General features: G+C 43.3%; 1 protein-coding gene across 1 annotated transcript in view; it reads left to right on the forward strand.

Moving 5' to 3' along the window:
* The window catches only part of JADE3 (jade family PHD finger 3), a 163,599-nt gene that overhangs the window by 124,252 nt on the left and 15,337 nt on the right, over nucleotides 1-24,010 (forward strand). The window contains exon 11 of the mRNA XM_082246079.1: nucleotides 14,856-15,022. Coding sequence (XP_082102205.1) covers nucleotides 14,856-15,022 — 167 coding nt within the window. The remainder of the gene's footprint in view (nucleotides 1-14,855; nucleotides 15,023-24,010) is intronic.

The following is a 24,010-nucleotide window of genomic DNA, read 5'->3' on the forward strand; positions in this document are numbered from 1 at the left end:
TCACAATCATCCTGTCCCGGCTGCCTGCAATCAACAGCTTGCTGACCCTCACCCTAAGGCCCCTTTCACACAGGCGGAACGTTCAGATCCGCATGTCAGTTTTTTTGGCGGATCTGAACGGTCCCCCCATGCATCCCTATGGGGCATCGGATGTCAGCGGAGACATGTCCGCTGACATCCGTTCCGTCAAATCTGGACGGATGGAAACCCTATTTTCCATCCGTCCAGCGGTTCGGATGAGAACGGACCGATGGTCCGTTCCCATCCAATTCCCCCATAGAGATGTATGGGGCTCTGACAGCAGACCCATTGCATTGCCCACATACTGTGTGAAAGAGCCCTAAGGCTTGTAAGACATTTCTCAGACTGGGGGAACAGTTTCTGGCCTTTTTTGGTGATTTTGTTTGGGGAAATTTGAGATGCCCTGGTCCAAAGAGGGGAGTCAAGGGGCTATAAGAATTTCTCTACCACTGCCTTCGTTCATGCTGTCCAACCTTACGTCCTTCTCTCACACACTAGCAGACCTAAGCGCTGCCTTGTCCTAGCTCTTGAGTCAAGGTGTTTTTAACCCTGGTACAGGATGGGGAAAAGTTTTGGGTGTTCTACACAACCTGTTCATTCCCCAAGCCAGTGGAGCTTTGTGTTTGCCCCATTCTAGATCTAAATGTCCCCAATACTCTGATTTGAGTGAGAAAATTCTGCATGGAATCTAAAAGGTCGGCCAAGGGATTTTTTTTTTTTTTGTTTGTTTTTTTTCATCTCTGTGAATATTAAAGTGGTATTAAATCGAAAACCAAATTATTATATTGCAGCTTACCAATTAGATGTGGTGGCAGCATTATTTTCTTTTTTAGGCTTTTTTTTCCACTTTGTTTTGACCTGGTGACCTGACCAGTAACACTCCTCCTGTATTAGTGTCCCACCCTGGATGAAGAAGAGAGTGCACAGCAGAGGGCAGCATTGTCAGTCAGAGGGGGAGAGTTAGATTTATTGGCAGATTTAAATACACAAAACAAATTGAAGCCAAACTCCAGCTCACAGTTATCAGTTACAGCAACCATTTTTTTCCCCCCCAAGGCCTTTGGGATGAAGATTTTACATGAATAAATAAAAGCTGATCATTGTAAGCATCCCTGCCATTGTTAAATTGTTTGTCTCTTCCCTGCAAACTGATATATCTTAAAGAGAGCTTGCTCTTTTGAAAAACAAATTTACTGGCTAGATCACCAGATGAAAACTAAAGAAAACGAATGCAGTCATCACATCTACTGTAGATTTTACTCCCATGGGAGAAAACACTACTGCAAAAGTTCCTTGGCTTGGTGGTTGCCTCTGTCAAGGTTGTCTCCTATGCCCAAATGCCCTCCAGGCTGTTGCAGCTCAGCATTCTAGCTGTGTGGATCAAGAAGTCGATTCTTTTTGGTTTGTCGTATTACTTTGATGCCCAGACTAGTTCTGACTTGGTTACTCACCAGTCCAGTCCTGGAGTGAAATGCTTCCTCTGACATTGAAGATCCTCACAACAGAAACCACCCTCTTGGTGCAAAGGACTTGATCATTGAAGGAAGCTTGTTTCCTAATCAACATCATGGAAATTTGAGCAATTTGATTATCCCTTCAACGTTGGACCTCTCAACTACAGGCTCATCTGATCTGGGTTTAGGTGTACAAACAACGCCAGGGCGGTGGCTTACATCAACCTCTTCAGAGGAACCTAGGGTCTCGTGGCTGTGAGGGAAGCCAAGCAATTTTAGTTTGGGCAGAACTTCATGGTCCAGCTTTCTCCACCATACACATTCTGGGAGTCGTTAAGGTCTGTACTCCGGAGCGTGGTCTCTCCACCTGAAATCTGTTGTAGATAGGAGACATGGGATGTGGGCCTACACCTCCTAGCCTCCCTATTAAACCTCAAATTTGTCTCCAGGTCGAACCTATCAGGGATATTCTCCTGTTTGCACTTACTTGCAAAGTAACTTTTTTAGTTTTGGATAGAGGGAAGGTACATTAGAACACCTGTCAGTTTTAGAGATTCTTTCTTTGTTCTGTTTACTATTATCATTATAAGTTAAAGTAAAAGAAAATGCCAAAGTTTTGACTGTCCCCAGAAAAGTAAAAGAGGGGAAATCACTAGTTCTGGTGACCAGGGGGTCCCCAAGAGATTCCCTTAATTTGCAGGGATTCCCTCTCACTTCTGTTTGGCTCTGGGACAGCAAGTGAAGGTAAATCTCCCCAATGTGACAAAGATGGCAAAAATAAACCTTACAGGGGTTATAATTCTCCCTTACTCTATCCAAAATTAAAATAAAAAAGTTTTGCCTATAGTTCCACTTTAAGGACAAGGTTTCCTATTTTCCTGTTAAAGTCCACTCTACTAAGTCTGATAGTGCTTCGTGGGCTATTCACCTACAGGCATGATTCTCAGATTTTCAAGATTGCCATCTGGTCTTGTGTTCACACATTTGCAAATTTCTCCGGTCCCACACTGTTTATGTGATCCACTCCTGCCATTGCTTGCTACAAAACTGCTGGTAGTAGGGGGGTTTTACTGGGCTGTCATGCAGGTAGCTGAAGGTTCCCATTCAAACAAAAAAAAATCCTTCTTGGAGTGACGTGTTATGAATCAAGGTAGCTGTGCTTTAGCGGATGTAAACCATCTCCCTGTCAAACCAAGTGCAGCTAAAAAGCTGATTAGCGAATGCACATCAGAAAGGTCTATCAAGAGCAAGAAAAACTGGGTTCTGTTAACACATTCTGTTCATTTCAGCAAGGTTAAGTTCTGATATTTATTAGGTTTACTATAGGGCCTGTTTTCACTTGCCTGTTTTTATGCAGCAAAGCCCATGCCTTTTGCTGTGAAAAATGCACTTCATGTACAAATCTGATTCTTTCTTATGCAGTTAGGGCACATCTAGGCACTGAAATTTAATGTGTTTTGCAAAGGGAAAATATATAGGCCCATGCCCATAGGCTCATGTGTGAAAGCGAAAACCTGATTTGACTGCTAACACAAAACAGACCTGCACAATTATGAGTTGATAAATGATGTAAAGCATGGGTTACAGCTGAATACATGTTATAAAGCTGAGCATGCCTGTTAGTTATCATTCATATTTGTGCTCAGTAGTTCAAATCTAAGGATATGGTTACAGATTTGTGCTGGGTTGGTAACTATTCAGTGCCCTTTTTCTGACCCACTTCCAAACTTGGTCCTACAGAATGGGGAAAGTGCTGAAGAGGCCTAAGTTTTCTGGATGATTAGCCAAGAGTATTTTGTTAATCATGCTAAGCTGATGTTTCAAAGGTGCATTATCTACTGATGTTAAATATTAATAGACCTGACAAATATAAACCTGTAAGTTGACAGCACTTTCGAGCCATCACAAGGAAGCCGGGACTGATTTCCATTTGTAAGATTTACTCTGTTATGTTCTGTTTGTTGCATATATGATGTTTCTAGGGTATGAATCTCGCTACAATAAGGACATTCATGTAGAGTGCATTTGTAGAATGTACTGGGTCTTATTTTTTTAAAACCTTTAATCGCACTTAAAATGATAGATTCTAGACCAATCGGTATTCGGTTATGTCAACTGCTTGTGCAAATCTTACTAATTACATAGATGCTAAACATTTTTACTATATTTTTTTGCTGTATCTGTGGTAGTATTTAGATATTATTGTGCAACAATCTGAAACCACTTAGCTTCTAGTGTTTAAATGATTTTAAAATTTTTTGGCCTCAAATGAAAAAAACGAACACAAGTTGGTTGTTACAATGGGTTGCCTTCTTCGGGAATCCACCTAACATCCAATGATTAAATAAATATGCATGGTGGTTAAAAAGAATGTCTACATGTAACAGCCTGAAAAGCTTGGATATTGGAACCTCAGTCCGAAAGATTGGATGTAGGTGCCTGAGCATGAGAACACAACATTTTTAGATGTATGTTATCATCCATTACTTGTTCTGCTACTGTAGTCACAGTGATGTTCTCCATGACCATACATTTATTTTTTCTATTCGTTTTTCGTTACTCTAAAGCCTCGTACACACGCACAGATTGTTGGCCGACTGATCGGCCGTCTTTTGTCCAGTGTTGTTTGTTGGTTGAAATGTGCTTTAGACTTGCACTGGACTTTTGCTGGCCAACAAAAACCAACTTCAGAAGTGATGTGATGTGATGGTTGACTTTCCGTGTGTTTTTTCTTCTCTGAGCATGCCCAGTCTTGCTCATCTGATTTTTGTCTGCCGAAATCTGTACTGACTGACGAACAATCGGCCGTTCTGTTGTTGGCCAACAAAAATTTTATAGCATGCACACCAGATTTTTTTCGGCCGAAAATTTGCAGTTGGTTGTCGGAAGCATCATACTAACAAGCCTACAATTGGCCGATCGGACGTTGGCCGACAATTTATGGCCAACAATCTGTGCGTGTGTACGGGGCTTTAGTTTCTACTAATGAATAATGTCACATGGGGCCACAAAATAGAAGAATACAATTTCCATTATAATTTGTGCAGATCAAAGCTCCTGTTGCCTATTTGACTTATTAAACCATTTTAGAACCAAACAATATAGGTCCAATTAATATAAAAGCAATTATAAACTTTTTATATTTTTTTTCACCCAGTATTTCCAACATATGCTTTGGCTACCACACCTAGCACAGAGCCCCCAAATAGTCAATGCACGACACTGTCCTGATAACGGATGTCATTTGTATGTATCCCTTGAAAATGAGACTTGTTATACAACTCAAAACAAACTTTGACAATAGTAATCCAGATATGTAAAAATGTTAAATACTCTCTTTAGAACATCTATATCCAGCCAAAGGCAGCAGAGCACAGTGATACATTTAGGCATGGTTGGACAATCTAGATTTCTGCATAGCCAACTTCTAGCATTAAGCACAAAGGTTTGGCTCAATTAGCATACAGGGTGTAGGGGCACACAGAAACAGGGCTGGGACAAGGTCATTTGATGCCCAGGGCGAAGATGGCAAACTGCCCCCCCGTCCCGTCCCGGGTGTAATATAACTTAAAACAATACAAATTCAATTAGGTTTAATGCGATAGAAACATAAATCACTCACACATTTTAATTATATGTATTTTTATATTAGGCATTTAGTGCCGGTTCACATATGTGCGGCTGCGGAGATCGCATGTAATTCGGAGCGCACTGCTCCTTCATTACATGCGATCTCATGTGCGGTGCGAATTCAGCCATACACTTTGTATGGCTGAATTCGCACTGCACCCGCACCAAACATGCACAGGACCTTTTTTTTCAGCCGCCTCAGAATCGGTTCACACTTGTGCGATCCGATTCTGTGCGAACTGTCAGATCGCACTGCGATATGCAATCAAAATGGGGGTGTCGTTAACATTTAATTGACACCCCCTGCGTATTGCATATGGCAGTGTGAACTGCCAGAGGTGCAGATGCAATGCGGGATCACGCTGCATATTCGTAGCCTTCCCGCATCGCAGAAATGTGAACCGGTACTTAAAGTGTTTTTTCTGTCATACCAATTTGTATTTATCTCCTCACCAGGCAGACAACCCTCCCCCCCCCCCCATCTGAATATAGTTAGTTAACAACTTGTAGTTATCTCCTCACCAGACAACCCCCCCCCCCCCCATCTGAATAGTTAGTTAACAACTTGTAGTTATCTCCTCACCAGGCAGACTTCATGCTGCTGCAGACAGAGAGACAGTGTGTGTAGCAGCCAGGCTGTGCTGTGTCTTCGGCTCCTCGAGGTTACGGTATGCTCCTCCCATCCAGGCTGGCTTCTCAGACAGTGAATGACATCATGGCCGGGACTACAGAGATCCTGTCGGGGGGGGGGGGAGTTTTCTCCTCCGCTCCGCTGACAGAAGAACAGAAGGGAAGGCTTGAGGGTGTGTCGAGTACAGGAGCGCACTCGACACGTTGCAGACAGTGGAACACAGAGCTTTTGCCGGCCGGTGTTCCGTGAGAATTACCTACCCCGTGAGAAAAACCTACCCTCGTCACTTCCTGCCAGGAACAGCTGAGCAGTGCAGCAGTGCGCATGCTCACAGTCCCGGATACGTAATGGAGAAGCTGAGGATCAGACTAGTGCGCATGCGCACTAGTATGAAATGATCACGGTGTCCGTGAAAAAAACCTACCCACGCGGCGGTTACATTAAAACAGCTGTGCTGAAATATGAGTGATCTCCGCTCCTGTCCCGGTCACTTCCCTGATCTTGGCAAATAAATATAAAAGCGGCTCTAGGCTCCGTGATTTATCTTTTCATACAGCCGCCGCCGCTTTCATATTTACTAGCCAAGATCATGGAAGTGACAGGGATAGGAGATGACTCATATTGCAGCACAGCTGTTTTAATGTAACCGCCGCGTTAAATACACTGCCGTGCACCGGAAGTGACGAGGGTAGGTTTTTCTCACGGGGTAGGTAATTCTCACGGAACACCGGAATTACACACATACAGTCAGTGTGTGAAAGAAGTTGTCCAGCCTATACTTGCCATGTACATCCTCTGTCTGTGCCATCCTTTACCTGCCATGTACATCCTCTGTGTGCCATCCCATACCTGCCATGTACATCCTCTGTCTGTGCCACCCTATACCTGCCATGTACATTATCTGTCTGTGCCATCCTTTACCTGCCATGTACATCCTCTTGTGTGCCATCCTCTGTGTGCCATCCTATACTTGCCATGTACATCCTCTGTGTGCCAGCCTATACTTGCCATGTACATCCTCTGTCTGCGCCATCCTTTACCTGCCATGTACATCCTCTGTGTGGCATCCTATACCTGCCATGTACATCCTCTGTCTGCGCCATCCTTTACCTGCCATGTACATCCTCTGTGTGCCATCCTATACTTGCCATGTACATCCTCTGTCTGTGCCATCCTATACCTGCCATGTACATCCTCTGCCTATGCCATCCTTTACCTGCCATGTACATCCTCTTGTGTGCAATCCTTTACTTGCCATGTACATCCTCTGTCTGTGCCATCCTTTACCTGCCATGTACATCCTCTGTGAGCCATCCTATACTTGTCATGTGCATTCTCTTTGTGCCATCCTATACTTGCCATGTACATCCTCTGTGTGCCAGCCTATACTTGCCATGTACATCCTCTGTCTGTGCCATCCTTTACCTGCCATGTACTTCATCTGTGTGCCATCCTATACCTGCCATGAACATCCTCTGTCTGTGCCATCCTTTACCTGCCATGTACATCCTCTGTGTGCCATCCTATACTTGCCATGTACATCCTCTGTCTGTGCCATCCTTTACCTGCCATGTACATCCTCTGTGTGCCATCCTCTGTCTGCCATCCTATACCTGTCATGTACATCCTCTGTCTGTGCCATCCTATACCTGCCATGTACATCCTCTGTGTGCCCTCCTATACTTGCCATGTACAGCCTCTGTGTGCCATCCTATACCTGCCATGTACATCCTCTGTGTGCCATCCTATACTTGCAATGTACATCCTCTGTGTGCCATCCTATACTTGCCATGTACATCCTCTGTGTGCCAGTTTATACCTGCCATGTACATCCTCTGTCTGTGCCATCCTTTACCCGCCATGTACATCCTCTGTATGCCATCATCTATGTGCCATCTTATTTCTGTCCTGTACATCCTCTGTGCCATCCCATACCTGCCATGTACATCCTCTGTCTGTGCCATCATTTACCTGCCATGTACATCCTCTGTGTGCCATCCTATACCTGCCATGTACATCCTCTATGTGCCATCCTATACCTGTCATGTACATTATGTGTCCATGTGCCCTCCTGTACCTGCCCTTTAAGTCATCACACTCTGCCATCCTATACCTGTCAGGTACATTATGTGTCCATGTGCCCTCCTTTACCTGCCCTGTAAGTCATCTCACTGTGCCATCCTATATCTGTTATGTACATCCTCTGTCTGTGCCATCCTTTACCCGCCATGTACATCCTCTGTATGCCATCATCTATGTGCCATCTTATTTCTGTCCTGTACATCCTCTGTGCCATCCCATACCTGCCATGTACATCCTCTGTCTGTGCCATCATTTACCTGCCATGTACATCCTCTGTGTGCCATCCTATACCTGCCATGTACATCCTCTATGTGCCATCCTATACCTGTCATGTACATTATTTGTCCATGTGCCCTCCTGTACCTGCCCTTTAAGTCATCACACTCTGCCATCCTATACCTGTCAGGTACATTATGTGTCCATGTGCCCTCCTTTACCTGCCCTGTAAGTCATCTCACTGTGCCATCCTATATCTGTTATGTACATCCTCTGTATGCCATCCTATACCTGTCATGTACATCCTCTGTGTGCCATCCTATACCTGTCATGTACATCCGCTGTCTCTGTGCCATCTTATAGCTACCATGTTCTCTCTGTTTTTCAATAATCCATAGTATTTTCGTACTGTAATTTCTTATTTTTCAATTCCTTGTGTTTCAAACTCATGTTATACTGTCCAAACGTTGTGTTAATGTTGAAAAACTGATTTTGTTGGAGGTACCAATAAATATCGCCTTATAGATAATTTACATTTTTTTTATTGTCGTGGGTGATTGTGTAGGCAGGGCCCCAGTGCACTGCATTGCCCGGGGGCCTATAAGGCTCTTAAAATGGCACTGGGTATAGGATTGTGCATATCGGATTGTATGGTTGTTTTTATTTACTGGTTGAACTAGATGGACTTGTGTCTTTTTTCAACCTGACTATGTAACTAATGTATGTAACCATGTAACTATGTCTGTGACTCAAAGTATCAAAGCCATTGCTGGAAGATTGATCAAAGCAGTGTAAACTGCAGTTCAATTTAATGCAAAGTAATGCAGAAGTAGAATTCCATGAGTGTTTGTGAAGTGTTTCATTCCTATAGGTGGAGTGCTCTGATCATTGGTAATGCTGGATTGCAGTGCAATCTAATTCTCCAGCCTTTATGCAACACAAACTGTGTAGCAGGAAATAGGATAGACAGAATTTCCTATTGAAAGTGGAATTAATGCTGCCTCAGCTTCTGCCTTCTCAAGCCAAGCGGGCTCATGGTGCAGCTGAGATGACTGTAACCTAAAATACATATCTTGTTTGTGGACTAATCGTCAGACTTGCAAACTTCTTGTGATCCTAAAGTGCTTGTGAGTGTTTACAAGGTAACAGTTGTTTATTTGCTATATTAGACCCTGTCTAGGCTCCTGTACAATCATGCAAATAGGTCAGATTTTACTCACTAAATGCTGGTTCACATATATGTGATGCGGGAACCCTGCGAATCCACTGCGGGTTCCCGCATCGCACTTGACTCCCAGGCAGTTCACACTGCTATATGCGAATCGCTGGGGGTGTCAATACAAAGTTAACGACACCCCCAGATCAGTTTGCATCTCTCAGTGGGAACTGTCAGTTCGGACATCAATCGGATCGCATAGGTGTGATCACCCATGCAATCCAATTCTGGTGCGGACCACAAAAAGGGTCCTGTGCGACTTTGGTCCATGATTTTCAGAGCAGTGCGCTGCGAATCGCATGCGATGTCTGACATTGCATATATGTGAACCGGCACTAAACAACATGTTCTGTCTCAGATTCCTACTATGTATGTAGCCCAAGAGAACCGGAGCTAGCCAATCATTTGACAGCATTTTGTGTTTTCATATTCTGTAGGATTGTTATAATTAGACACTGGTAATAATTCCTCAAGCTGCAAAGGGTTAGTTTACCTTTAAAAAAAAAAAAACGCTCTATGCCGTCTCTATATCCTCTTGACCTCCTGAAGATTTACCCCCCCCCCCCCCCTTCATGACAGGGCCATGTTTTGCCAAGTGGCACTGCATTCCTTTAACTGACAATTGTGTGGTCATGCAACGCTGTACACAAATTACATTTATTTTTTTTTCCACAAATAGAGCTTTCTTTTGGTGGTATTTGATCACCTCTAGGTTTTTTTATTTTTTGTGCTGTAAATGAAAAAAGATCAAAAACTTTGAAAAAAAAAAATATATATATATATATTTTTTTTTTTTTTACTTTCTGCTATAAAATATATCCAATAAAAAAAAAATTAAAAAAAAAATTTTTTTCATAAATTTAGGCCAATATGTATTCTGCTACATATTTCGGTTACAAAACAAAAGTCCCAATAAGCATATATTGATTGGTTTACGCAAAAGTTATAGCATCTACAGACTATGGTATAGATACTGGAATTTTTATATTTTTATTTATTTTTATGCAAGTAACGGCAACGATCAGCGACTTATAGTGGCACTGCGATAGTGTGGGCAGTCTGACTCTAACTGATATTTTTAACACTTTGTGGGAATCAGTGACACTAATACAGTGATCAGTGATAAAATATGAACTGTCACTGTACTAATAACACTGGTTGGGAAGTGGTTAAACATCTAGGGCGATCAAATGGTTAAATGTGTGCCTAACCATGTGTGTACTGTGAGGTGCTTTTACTAGGGAAACTAAAAGCAGCACATCCCCGCTGACAGGACAGAGCTCTATATTGTTTACATTGACAGAGCTCTGTCCTTCCTTCTCGCCGATATATATATATATACACATGATTTTGCGCAGCCAGCTCCCCGCACTGTAGTAGTAAGGCCCTGTGTTCATGCCTGAGCATTTTTCAGCTCGTAAAATGCTCATCACTGAAGTTCCAAAACGCCGAACAAGCAAAATCCCATTAATTTCAATGGCCCCTGTTCACATCTGAGCGTTTTGTCACCTGAAGCAAAACGCCTGAAGCTCAAAAAAGTACATGAGCTTCTTTTTTGGCAGATTACAAGTGTTTTTGATCAGATGTCAAGGCCTGCCTCCAAACACCTGCAAAAAAAATGTCCGAAAAACACCTGAAAAAAGCCTTAAAAAATGCCTGAAAAACGCCCAAAAACGATACGCTCAGGTGTGAATGGAGCCTATAGCTACAGTGCTTTGTCGGGAAGTGGATACACAATAGCATCACCCTAAACATTTTAGAGCAATGCCTCTCTTCTGCATATCTGTAGGCCATTTTTACAATGACACAAGCCTGCAAAAATACTGCAAATGCTTTTTATGGCTCTGTCCTGTCTACTAACTAGGACAGAGTACCCGTTAGGATGAACAACCCCTAGCGCTACAGAAGGGTCACACATCCGCAGTGTGATCTGTTCCCTGTTGGCTTGCATGAGTCCAATGGCTGCGTCCGGAGCGCATTGCGCATGTGCAACCCTCGGGATTGGAGAAATTGGATCTATTCAAACCTCCCTAATGTGCTTAGATATGTCTAAATTGATAGGGCACCCCTGAGTGTTCTTCAGTTAAATTTACAGTCTGATGACCTGTTATATTTAACCACTTAAGCCCCGGAGGATTTGGCTGCTAAAAGACCAGGGGGTTTTTTGCAATTTTTTACTGCGTGACTTTAACGGACAATTGCGCGGACGTGCGACGCTGTACCTAAAAGAATTTGACGTCCTTTTTTTCCCACAAACAGAGCTTTCTTTTGGTGGTATTTGATCACCTGTGCGATTTTTTGATTATGCGCTATAAACAAAAAAAGAGCGTCAATTTTGCAAAAATAACAATATTTTTCACATTTTTTATATGAATTTCCCCCCAAAAAAAAATGTAAAAATCAAAATTTTTTAACATTTTCGGCCAATTTGTTTTATGCTACATATGTTTGGTGAAAAAAATCGCAAAAAGCGTATTTTGATTGGTTTGCGCAAAAGTTATTGCGTTTACTAACAAAGAGAAAGATTTTTGTCATTTTTGGTGTTTTTTTTTTTTAACGCGTAATGGCGGCGATCTGCGATTTTTTTTTTTCGGTACTGCGACATTGCGGCAGACAGATCGGACCCCTGACTGACATTTTTGACACTTTTGGGGTTACCAGTGACATTACTGCAGTAATCAGTGCTATACATTTGCACTGTTACTGCAAAAATGACACTGGCAGGGAAGGGGTTAACTTTATTGGACAGGGAGGGGTTAAGTGTGTCCTAGGGGCGTGATTCTAACTGTATAGGGACTTTGCTATTGGTGTAAAAACAAAGATCAACGGTCCTACATAGTAGAACCGTCTGATCTTCATTTTTACACCAGGGAGAATGACGGGCGGCTTGTTTACATAAGCCGCTCCGCCTTTCTCCCTTCACCGGAGCGATCGTAGTGTGACTGGCGGACATCGGGTCCGCCGGTCACACGCACTGACTTATTAGTGAACGAGCCGCGGCGGGCGCGCGCCCGCCCGCAATTGGCTCGCAAGTCAGTGACAGGCGAGTGACGTATCCATACGTCACTCTGCCTGGCCGGGGCTGACCGCCGCAGTATATAGTCGTGCGGCGGTCGGCAACCGGTTAAAAATTTGTGAATGTAAAAGTGACATTCACTGCACCTTTGTTGGTAAATCATTAAAGTGGATTTTCACCCTATTCCCACCCTAATATTAATTTTTAAACCCCTGATTACCTGGTGGTATGTTCAGATACTCATCTAGCCAGGGGATCCAGTGTTGTCCAGCTGAGATATTCTTTTCTTCTGGCAGTGCTTGGTTTCGTGCCACCATGTTTTGATGTGACGTCATTGATGGGCCACCAGCTGTTCCAGGTTCATCCAGCGCCCCTCCTGATGACACGCTGATAGGCTCTCCGCCTTGCCTGAGTGGAGGCAAAGGAAGCACATGACAGCCTCACCAATTAATCAGGCCCTCCTGATATGCAGACAGGGCCACCCATATGCTTCTTCCTAGCACCTACCTAGGAGGGTGTTACACACATAAGTTGAAGTGCTGCACCTTTTCGTTCCATTTCTGATACATTTCAGTAAAGTATAGTGCTAGCAGCTTTTTGTGAAATGCGAAAAGATCTTTTTCTTTGTCTAATATATGTAGCGCTATCTACTGAGCTAACGACAGTCTACATACTGTACATTCACATCAGTCCCAGAAGCCCCTTGCAATATAAGGTCCTTGCCTACCAGCATTTTTTGGAGTGTGGGAGGTAACCAATGTAAGCACAGGGAGAAAATGCAAACTCCTTGTCTTGGTTGCCTTTCCGTCAGGGGGAATGCCACACACTCTCCTTATACAGGAATCCTTGAGAGACATTCTCTAATACCAATTGAACATATCCTCTTCCCATCAGGAGTATTGCTGAAATAGAGATACCCACCATCTGGAATCTGTGTCACTACACACATGAATCCCATGTAATAGCAATAGACTACCATCAATTTTGAGGAGTCCTTCCCTTTCCTCCTGATCCTGGCAATTGTTTTTACAATTACAGTTGCACCTCCTCTTCTTTTTGGTCATGCGAAAACCTTCTAGAGGCTGCTATATGCATCCCCCTGAGCATAGGGAGTGATTTAGAGATGAACTGATATTGACCTCTGAGAAAGGCTATGTCCTAAACGCGTCAGTCATTGTATGGGACATTTCACGCCCTTCACTTGCTCTTTTAGCAATGCAATTCTCTAGCCGCATGTATACAATTTGTCATTGTTTTTAATCATATTTTGCACTATGTACACATTTTTTATTGTTATGATTTCAATAAATTTCTACTGTTGATAAATTTGAGTACTTCTTTATGATGGGTGATTGCCTTTAAAGTCCTGCCCCTAGGGGAACCCCAACTTTTCACATTGGTTGAGGTTTGAACCCAGAACACTAGTGCTACAAGGCAGTACTAATAATACATGTGATGCACTTTATGGGAAATGCTAAAATCTAAGATTTACAGTGTGCTTTATTGGTATGAGTTAGCCAAACATTTCTAGTTCTACTAGTCTGAAGGAGGTGTTAGAGGAAATTCCCAAACTTGCAGTACCTATACCATTGGCTACTTTGCAGCAATTATGAAAGAGTCTAAAGTCTAATTGCATTCACTTTGCACTATACCTTGTAATAAAGAGGAACTGGACTGACAAAGGAAGCCTCTCTACTCTCACAATGTCTAGATAGTGTATTATTCCAACTTGCACATTATGAGTGTGAAATGTGCATTTCCCAGATGTTTCCAATGGTTTGTCTGATATTAGTCAGCTCTCTACAAGTTCCAACAAGGAAAAAATACCAGAGGGCTGGCTTGTGGGTAGGTTCATTCCTTGCTTGGATTGCTTTTTTTCGTGTTGATTTCTGAAAGCTGATCTTTAAATATTTTGTAATTTTTATCTCTTTCTTGCTATCTGTGACCTTGACAGAGGAAATCAAACCTTATACATCCTTTAACATTTATAAAGATTCACAGCAGATTTATCAAAATAACCTCCTACTGTACATTAAAAAGTTTCTATTGCTTTTTAAAAAAAAAAAAAAAGCATTGTTCTGCAATTAAAGACACAATATTCTTACCTTTCCAGTAAGCAGTTAGTCAAAACTCTACTCTTTAGGCAGTATAGCCTCTTTACAAGTTCTCAACATTTAACATTCCTTGAAGTCCCCTGCTGCATCCTCTGCTGTGCTCACTGGTTCCTTCCACCATCTCGTACGTCCCTACTGAGTCCTAGAGTGAGGCAGAGTCCAGTGGAAGGAACCACAGCATGCAGTGGGGGACACAAGCAATTCAACACTCTCAGGAAGCGTCACATGCTAAAGACTTTGCCTAAGGTTATCCTGCTTAAAGAGAGTAGTTTGGACTTGCCATTAGCCTGAGAGTCAAGTATGCAGCGCCTTTTTTTGTGGAGTTTGTTTGTTTTTTTTGGGCAATTGAAATTTTTACCAACACTCAACTTTGTATCTAACACTTGAAAATTGAGTTCAGAATTTTATAAATATGCTGCAAATCTTATTTGATAAATACAGTACCTGCTCTAATTTCTTTCCTCTTCTTTTATAGAACCATGTCATCCATCAAGATAGAATGTGTTGTGACTGAAAAATACAAGATTGGAGAGTCTCCTGTATGGGAAGATAAAGAAGGAGTGTTAGTGTATGTTGACATTACAGGACAGAAGGTCTGCCGATGGAACCCCAATACTAAAGTAATACAGACTGTTAATCTAAGTAAGTTGATACAGTACACAGTGCAGACCTATTCCTGGAGCACTGTACAAAAGATATTAAACCCAACCATAGCCAACACATTTTATTTTGTTTTGGATAGAGCAGCTAAGGCTGAGAACCGCTTTCCGATTTATTATTATATTTATTTACTGTATTTTCTGGCGTATAAGACTACTTTTGAACCTCAAAAAAATCCCCCAAAAATGGGGGGTCGTCTTATACGCCGAGTATAATATCTCCAAGGTAACCTAAGTATAAGTATTACCGGTAGATGTAATCTCTCAAGACGCTGGCTGTGTGGGAATCCTGTACAGGTATACCGTATGTACCGTAGCTTCGGCTACATACAGTGTACCGCGCTGAGCCAATCAGGGAGAGCGATGTATTCTATTATTGAATGCAAAGCCTGCTCGGATTGGGAGAGTAACATCAGCCCGCCTCTCTGACTCTGCCAATCCGAGCAGGCTTTGCATTCAATAATAGAATACATCGCTCACTGTGATAGGCTCAGCGCGGTACACTGTATGTAGCAGAAGCTATGGTACATACGGTATACTGGTACAGGATTCCCGCACAGCCAGCGTCTTGAGATTACATCTACTCGTAATACTTAGGGTACCTTGCAGATATTATGAGAGATTGCATGTATTACAGTACTAGGGTACCTTGGAGATCTATGAGAAATCTGATGTTTTTCAATGGTGTTGCCTTGCTTCGGAAGGGGGGGTAGTCTTATACGGCGAGTATAGCCCAAAACCCATGTTTTAACTTGAAAATTAGGGAGGTTGTCTTATACGCCCAGTCGTCTTATACGCCGGAAAATACAGTATTATAGGTACTTAGATAGCGCCATCAATTTACAAAGTTCTTTACATATATATTGTACATTCACATCAGTCCCTGCCCTCAAGGAGCTTACAATCTAAGTTCCCTAACTCATTTATGCATACACATACTAGGGCCAATTTAGACAGGAGCCAATTAACCTACCAGCATGTCTTTGGAGTGTGGGAGTTTAACCCGAAGTACCCAGAGGAAACCCACGCAGACCCATGGAGAACATGCAAACTCTGTGCAGGTAGTGCTATGGTTGGGTTTCGACCCGATGACCCTAGTGGTGCCAGGCGAAAATGCTAACCACTTTATTGTGTGTTTTATTGGGAAGATTTCTCCTTACAGCTTATCGTGACGAGAAGAGATGGTGAATCTCTTCACTGCTCTAAAGGAGGATCAATGGGGAACCTGGGTCTGCCCTAAAGGGGATCCAGGGGAACTGAGCTCTAAAGGGGGATCTATGGGGACCCTGCTCTAAAGGGGATCTATGGAATAGATCCCCTTTAGTGCAGGGTCGCCATAGATCCCCCTTTAGAGCAGGCCAGCATCCCCAGAGATCCCCCTTTAGTAGAGCAGGTCCCCCCATAGATCCCCCTTTAGAGCAGGCCACATCAGGTTAGAAGAGTTACCTGATGCTAGTTGTAGTACCGTAGGCCCTGGTAAGGAGGAATGCTGTGCTCTGAAGTCCCCCTAGTTGTAGTATAGCAGGCTCTGGTAAGGAGGAATGCTGGGCTCTGTAGTCCCCCTAGTTGTAGTATAGCAGGCTCTGGTAAGGAGGAATGCTGGGCTCTGTAGTCCCCCTAGTTGTAGTATAACAGGCTCTGGTAAGGGGGAATGCTGGGCTCTGTACAGAGCCCAGCATTCCTCCTTACCAGGGCCTACTGTACTACAACTAGGGGGACTACAGAGCCCAGCATTCCTCCTTACCAGGGCCTACTGTACTACAACTAGAGGGACTACAGAGCCCAGCATTCCTCCTTACCAGGGCCTGTTATACTACAACTAGGGGGACTACAGTACAGAGTCTGTAGTAGTCCCCCTAGTTGTAGTATAACAGGCCCTGGTAAGGAGGAATGCTGGGCTCTGTAGTGCCCCTAGTTGTATTATAGCAGGCCCTGGTAAGGAGGAATGCTGGGCCCTGTAGTGCCCCGACTTACCAGGAAGCAGAGCTGCAGAGATGTCCGTGGTTGAGCAGTCATATTATGGTGCGGTCCGCCGCCGCCATGCTTTTGGAGCCCGGAGCCTTGTGGAAGGAAGAACCCCTCCAGCTTGTTTAGCTGACCGGGTCCTTTTTGCGGCGAGTCATCGGTTCCGCGGTGGTAGGGGGAGCCGAGCGGTGCAAATGGAGGCTGTAGATGGTGTCAGGGGGTCGTAGAAGAGGTCAGTGTCCCCGATGGCCAGCAGGGCGGAGCTAAAAAGCCGCCATTCACTCTGCCGGAAGCCACGCCCCTTGGGCAGCAGCGTGTTAAGTGGGCATGCCGTGTGTATCCCGGGGCCAGAGAGAGCACCGATAGCTCCGCTCTCCTCTACCGCGCAGCAAAGAGGAGCTCCGTGTTCCACAAGCCCGGCCAGCGCCGCCATGTCACTTCTGTCCCCGCCCCCGGAACTGACGTCATTAGTAATCGATTTTTCAATCACCCCGAATCGATGCAGAATCGCGAAGGGTCGCATCGCGATGCATCGATTCGGCGATTATATTCAGCAGGCCTAGTCTAAATAGAAGCTGCACACCTCACGGTACTTGATTTTGTAATGCCAGGAGCTCAAAGTGAATGCCACGGATGGTGTTTAATGCCAGAACCAAATGCAGAGATACAAAGTCACCAGAACTCCACATAAATGCCTTTCAGGTGTTTATTGTCAACACTGTATCATGTAAGGCATAAGAAACAAATGTTTCAGGGCCCTGCAGACTCTTTTTCTTAAGGCAACATAGTGACAATAAGTATAAACCTAACAAACACCTATGTATTGTGGTATAACCCATAGCAACCTGTGTAATACCCCCATGACATCCTAATGACATTATAATCACACCAGAAAACAACAGAAATAAGCAAAGAAAGAGTGAAAGTAGTGCGGGGATCAGCAGAGCGATCCCCGCTGAGCAAGCGGAGTCCGTAAAAAAGGATTCACCCTGTGAAAGGGGTACTACACCACAATACAATATAGTGTATTTGTCAACAGTACTTAACAGGATTCCATCTGATCAGAAAATAGCTGACACCATCAGAGAAAAGATCTAACATCCCAAATTTATAGCCCTTATAGTCCATAATGGCCACTGCTTCCCTTGTTAGCTGGTGCTAGAATGATGGTCTTATAGTCCTTTAATAATTGCAATGCTGAGAGTTCCTCTTTACTCAAATTAAAGTATTGTCTTTTCTTATTAATTGCCCCATATGTGTGATACCTGGAAAAGGTCTCCATAGAAAAGTAATGTCCAGGTGGTAAAAATGCACTGGGTACCTTAATGGTGTCATGAGGTATCAAATTTGTTGGTATGGTTGGGGTATCAAATGAGTTGGTATGGTTCAGTGCTGAGGTGTTGTTTCAATTTCAGCTTCCAAAAGGACAAAAGGATAGGATCTGGCCAGTAATTTCAGTTCACCCTCTCCCAGTACTTGTAAAGAGAAGTTCCTCACCTGGTTCTCTTCATCATCTGGTGTTTTAGAATAGCAATCTTTTACTTTTAAACAGTTTTTCTGTTGGTGGATTGTCTCTGCAATGGGACATCCAGGGCACATTTTTTAAAGGAGGTATTGATCACACCTTAAAGCACTTCTTTTCACTGTTTATTTCTATGCTTATCCTTGTTGCTGTTTAATTATTTTTGGTGGGCTTATGATGTCATGGGGCGGGGAATGTTACACCGGATACTATAGGTTACACCAGGTTATATTGGTGTGCGTTAGTTATAGGCTTATTGTCACTATATTGCTTTCAAAAAGAAACCCTACAGGGTTAGAACTCCTGTCAAGATGCTGTCTACAACCCCCATGTCTTGTACAAGCATCATAGAGACAGATCAGATTACCAAGATGAATAAAAATTTAGGGAAATGTTAACTTTTCCCCACTTTATCCAAAACAAAACAAAAAAAAAAAACGGCTGGAGTTAGGCCTCAAAGCTAAACTCCAACTTTCTTTTAACTAGAACTGAAGGGAATGATCAGTCCCAGAATAGACCATACCTCTTTGCCATGTTGCTCTTGTCTGCAGATACCCTGATATGTTGGGATTAGTTGTTGCTTTGTACCATGAGACACTTTGTATAGTCCGATGTAGACTGAGACCCTTCCATAGCCACTTCCTGCTGCATCTCTAGCCTAAAACACTCCCCTCTGTAGTCTTTGAGTCTGTGACAAATTATGTAACTTCCTTCACAGCTCTGATGGCGGTTGGGATGGAATACATCCTAATTAGCATTCAATCCCACCCAGTCACACCTACAGGAAGAGTCCCAACCTCCCAAGTCCTGCGTCACAGATCACAGCATTATTCAAAATCATATAGGAAACACCTTTGTACACATCCTGCTGTGAAAGCTAGCTGTGCTGCTTCTGGGCAGTTTTGAATGGATTACAACTGGAATTCAGCCCTGCCCAGTTAAATATGCTAACCAGTGTGACCAGGGAGAGTCCCACCCCTCAGATCCCCCCCTTCCAGAGCCCTGCTCTGTAAAGTGATTAATTTAGATATGAAGGAAACACCTTAACCGTCAGCCCCTGCCAGGCAGAGTGACGTTAATTAACGTCACTAGCCTGGGAGGGTCTGGGGAGCGAGCGCGCTCCCGCGCGGTCACGGACCCCCCCGCGCGTGTGACCAGCGGACCCGATGTCCGCCGGTCACTCGGCGAACGGCGGGGGAGAGGGAGAATGTCAGGCAGCTTGTGTAAACAAGCCACCTGTCATCCTCCTCGCTGTAAAGACACTGATCACATGGATCTACTATGTAGATCCGTTGATCAGTGTCCTTACAGCTCAAGCCACAGCCAATCACAGTAGAAAGCACGCCCCTAGGGACACACACAGCCCCTCCCTCCCAAATAAAGTTAACGCCTTCACTACCAGTGTATTTTTACAGTAACAGTGCATATGTATAGCACTGATTACTGTAGAAATGTCACTGGTAACCCCAAAAGTGTCAAAAATGTCAGTCAAGGGTCCGATCTGTCCGCCGCAATGTCGCAGTACCGCAAAAAAAATCGCAGATCGCCGCCATTACGCGTTAAAAAAAAAACAACAAAAATGACAAAAATCTTTCCCTTTGTTAGTAAACGCGATAACTTTTGCGCAAACCAATAAAAATACGCTTTTTGCGATTTTTTTTATCAAACATAGGTAGGATAAAACAAATTGGCTGAAAATGTTAAAAAATTTTGATTTTTACATTTTTTTTGGGGGGAATTTCATATAAAAAAATGTGAAAAATATTGCTATTTTTGCAAAATTGTCGCTCTTTTTTTGTTTATAGCGCGTGATCAAAAAATCGCACATGTGATCAAATACCACCAAAAGAAAGCTCTGTTTGTAGGAAAAAAATGACGTCAAATTCGTTTAGGTACAGCATCGCACGACTGCGCAATTGTCCATTAAAGTCACGCAGCGCCGAATCGCAAAATACCCCCTGGTCTTTTAGCAGGAAAATCCTCCGGGGCTTAAGTGGTTAAATAACCTCCCATAGCCCTTTCTCTGTAGACTTGCAGTAAACCATTATCCTTTGGCATGCTGCAAGACAGGAATGACCAATTTACACCTGCTTTGCAGACTAAAGAGCGATCTGCATATGGGTCACTCATCAGAGAGCATTTGACAGGCGGTGAGAAGGAGTTTTACTGCACTGCAAGCATGCACATTGTGCACAATTGCAGTATGGCTCCCTTCACTAGAATTTATTGTGTCTGGCAGGCTGTAGTGCCCACCAAGCAGAACAGGACGTAAAGTTCCCAACACAGCCATGAAGCAGAGTATCCCAGTCGTGGCACATCTTCATCCCAGCCACTGCCCCTTCAGCTAAAGGGGGAGCAGTTAAGGGGCAGTAAAACCTTACTTTTGTGCTGCATTTTTACCCTATTAGTTTAAACAGATCCTAAGACTGCAATGATTCTAGTATGGTAGTGATCCCTTGCATCTGAGGCCCCATTCACACTTTGTGTAGAAGGAGTGCGCATTTCTGTTCACAATCATTTTAGTATGTTTGGTGACTAAATATAAGAACTCCGGCATAGAAGGCAATCAAAGGACTTTATTGAATAAAATTATCCAATGTAACAAACATCAATGACATGACAGGAAACAAGGAACGGTTGGCGCGTACAATTCGGTTGGCGCATAAATTCGCTTAGTCACAACCTAAATCCTAAAAATATGTGCATTGCTTAAATAGGGCCATACACAGCTGGATCTCCCAATTAGTTAAATCACATGATCTCAGAAGAGAAGAGAGGGAAAATCCAAAGCTGTTAACCCCATTCGAGCATTCACATGCACGGAAACCCCACAAGAATTGTGAAATCATAATAGAAAACAATGTTCGGAGTAAATATCACCCCAAACACTCAAAACAAATGAAAACACATCCGTGTATGCATAGGGCGATAAATATAGCAAAAAAAAAAAAAAAAAAATGAAACAAAAACTGAAACACAAAACTTTGATGAAAACATAAGGAATGTGTTGAATGGACATAAACATGTGAGCATAAAAACGTAGCAAATGATCTTCCATTGCAATCTAGTGTAGACATATATATATATATATATATATATATACATACATACATACATACAGTATCTCACAAAAGTGAGTACACCCCTCACATTTTTGTAAATATTTTATTATATCTTTTCATGTGAGTGTACAGCTTGTATAACAGTGTCAATTTTCTGTCCCCTCAAAATAACTCAACACACAGCCAGTAATGTCTAAACCGTGGGCAACAAAAGTGAGTACACCCCTAAGTGGAAATGTCCAAATTGGGCCCAAAGTGTCAATATTTTGTGTGGCCACCATTATTCTCCAGCACTGCCTTAACCCTCTTTGGCATGGAGTTCACCAGAGCTTAACAGGTTGCCACTGGAGTCCTCTTCCACTCCTCCGTGACAACATCACGGAGCTGGTGGATGTTAGAGACCTTGTGCTCCTACACCTTCCGTTTGAGGATGCCCCACAGATGCTCAAATGGGTTTAGGTCTGGAGACATGCTTGACCAGTCCATCACCTTTACCCTCAGCTTCTTGAGCAAGGCAGTGGTCGTCTTGGAGGTGTGTTTGGGGTCGTTATCATGTTGATGTCCAAAGGGAGGGGATCATGCTCTGCTTCAGTATGTCACAGTACATATTGCCATTCATGGTTCCCTCAATGACTGTAGCTCCCCAGTGCTGGCAGCACTCATGCAGCCCCAGACCATGACACTACCACCACCATGCTTTACTGTAGGCAAGACACACTTGTCTTTGTACTCCTCACCCTGGTTGCTGCCACACACACTTGACACCATCTGAATCAAATACGTTTATATTGGTCTCATCAGACCACAGGACATGACTCTAGTAATCCATGTCCTTAGTCTGCTAGTTTTCAGCAAACTGTTTGCGGGCTTTCTTCTGCATCATCTTTAGAAGAGGCTTCCTTCTGGGACGAAAGCCATACAGATTAATTTGATGCAGTGTGCTGCGTATGGTCTAAACACTGACAGGCTAACCCCCCACCCCTTCAACCTCTGCAGCAATGCTGGCAGCACTCATAGGTCCTTTTCCCAAAGACAACCTCTGGATATGACGCTGAGCACATGCACTCAACTTCTTTGATCGATCGTGGTGAGGCCTGTCCTGAGTGGAACTTGTCCTTTTAAACTGCTGTATGGTTTTGGCCACTGTGCTGCAGCTCAGTTTCGGGGTCTTGGCAATCTTCTTTTTTTAGATCCTCAGAGAGTTCTTTGCAATGAGGTGCCATGTTGAACTTCCTGTGACCAATATGAGAGAGTGAGAGAGATAACACCAAATTTAACACACCTGCTCCCCATTCACAGCTGAGACCTTGTAACACTAATGAGTCACATGACACCGGGGAGGGAAAATGGCTAATTGGGCCCATAATGGACATTTTCACTTAGGGGTGTACTGACTTTTGCTGCCAGCGGTTTAGACATTAATGGCTGTGTTGAATTATTTTGAGGGGACAGCAAGTTTACACTGTTATACAAGCTGTACACTCACTTCTTTACATTGTAGCAACGTGTCATTTCTTTAGTGTTGTCACGTGAAAAGATATAATAAAATATTTACAAAAATGTGAGGGGTGTGCTCACTTTTGTGAGATACTGTACATACATATGTCAGCCAACATGGAAGAACTACCCTGCATGACCAACATATGTACAGTCTTGTGACAGGAAGTCAGGTAAATCTGTGGGTGTTGTCAAAGACGGGAGATACATTTCTGCCTTGTTTAGACAATTCACCAATTAATATCAGGTGTCGGCTGCTGAGGTAGACAGAAAGGTTTAAGGACGTTGGAAAGCTTCAGCTATTCAGAATGAGGCAATTAAGGCCTCTATAAGTTATCCAGAGGATGACTACTGATTGCTGCATCCTGAGGCTTTGTGTGTGAAGGAGAGCAGTGAGCTGAGAGACTTCTGAAGGTGAGGTGGTGTTGACTTTTTCTGTGTGAAAAGAAAACAAATAGACTATTGGTTTTCTGCTGTATAACCAGCAGTGTCTGCCCAGCAGTAGCAGAACCCGTTCTATAACCTGCACTTGAACCAAGGAGAGATCCCCCTCATGCAAAAGATTAAAATGACGAGCAACATTGGTGGATTTACACCCCCTTATATCGCTCAAATGTTCACTGAATATTTCCTTAAGTTTACAAGTCGTTCTCCCAACATATTGAATCAAACATGCTTTACAGGAAATGAGATAGACCAAAAAATTTGTATTTCATTTAAAATATTTGTTAATATCATATGTCTTATTACACACTGAAGAGCAAAAAAGTTACCTCGTAGGATGTGGGAACAACATGAACAGTCCCCTGTGCCAAATTTGAAGTTGCCCTTAAAATGAAGCCAGGTAAAAGACTGAGGTGCAGCTCCATTGGGTGCAAAGAAACTGGATGACAAGTGTCTTCGCTCATTTAGCTACCACATTGAC

The sequence above is a fragment of the Pelophylax lessonae genome, assembly GCF_965119305.1.
Source record: "Pelophylax lessonae genome assembly, chromosome: 2".
In the NCBI taxonomy this organism is placed as follows: domain Eukaryota; kingdom Metazoa; phylum Chordata; class Amphibia; order Anura; family Ranidae; genus Pelophylax; species Pelophylax lessonae.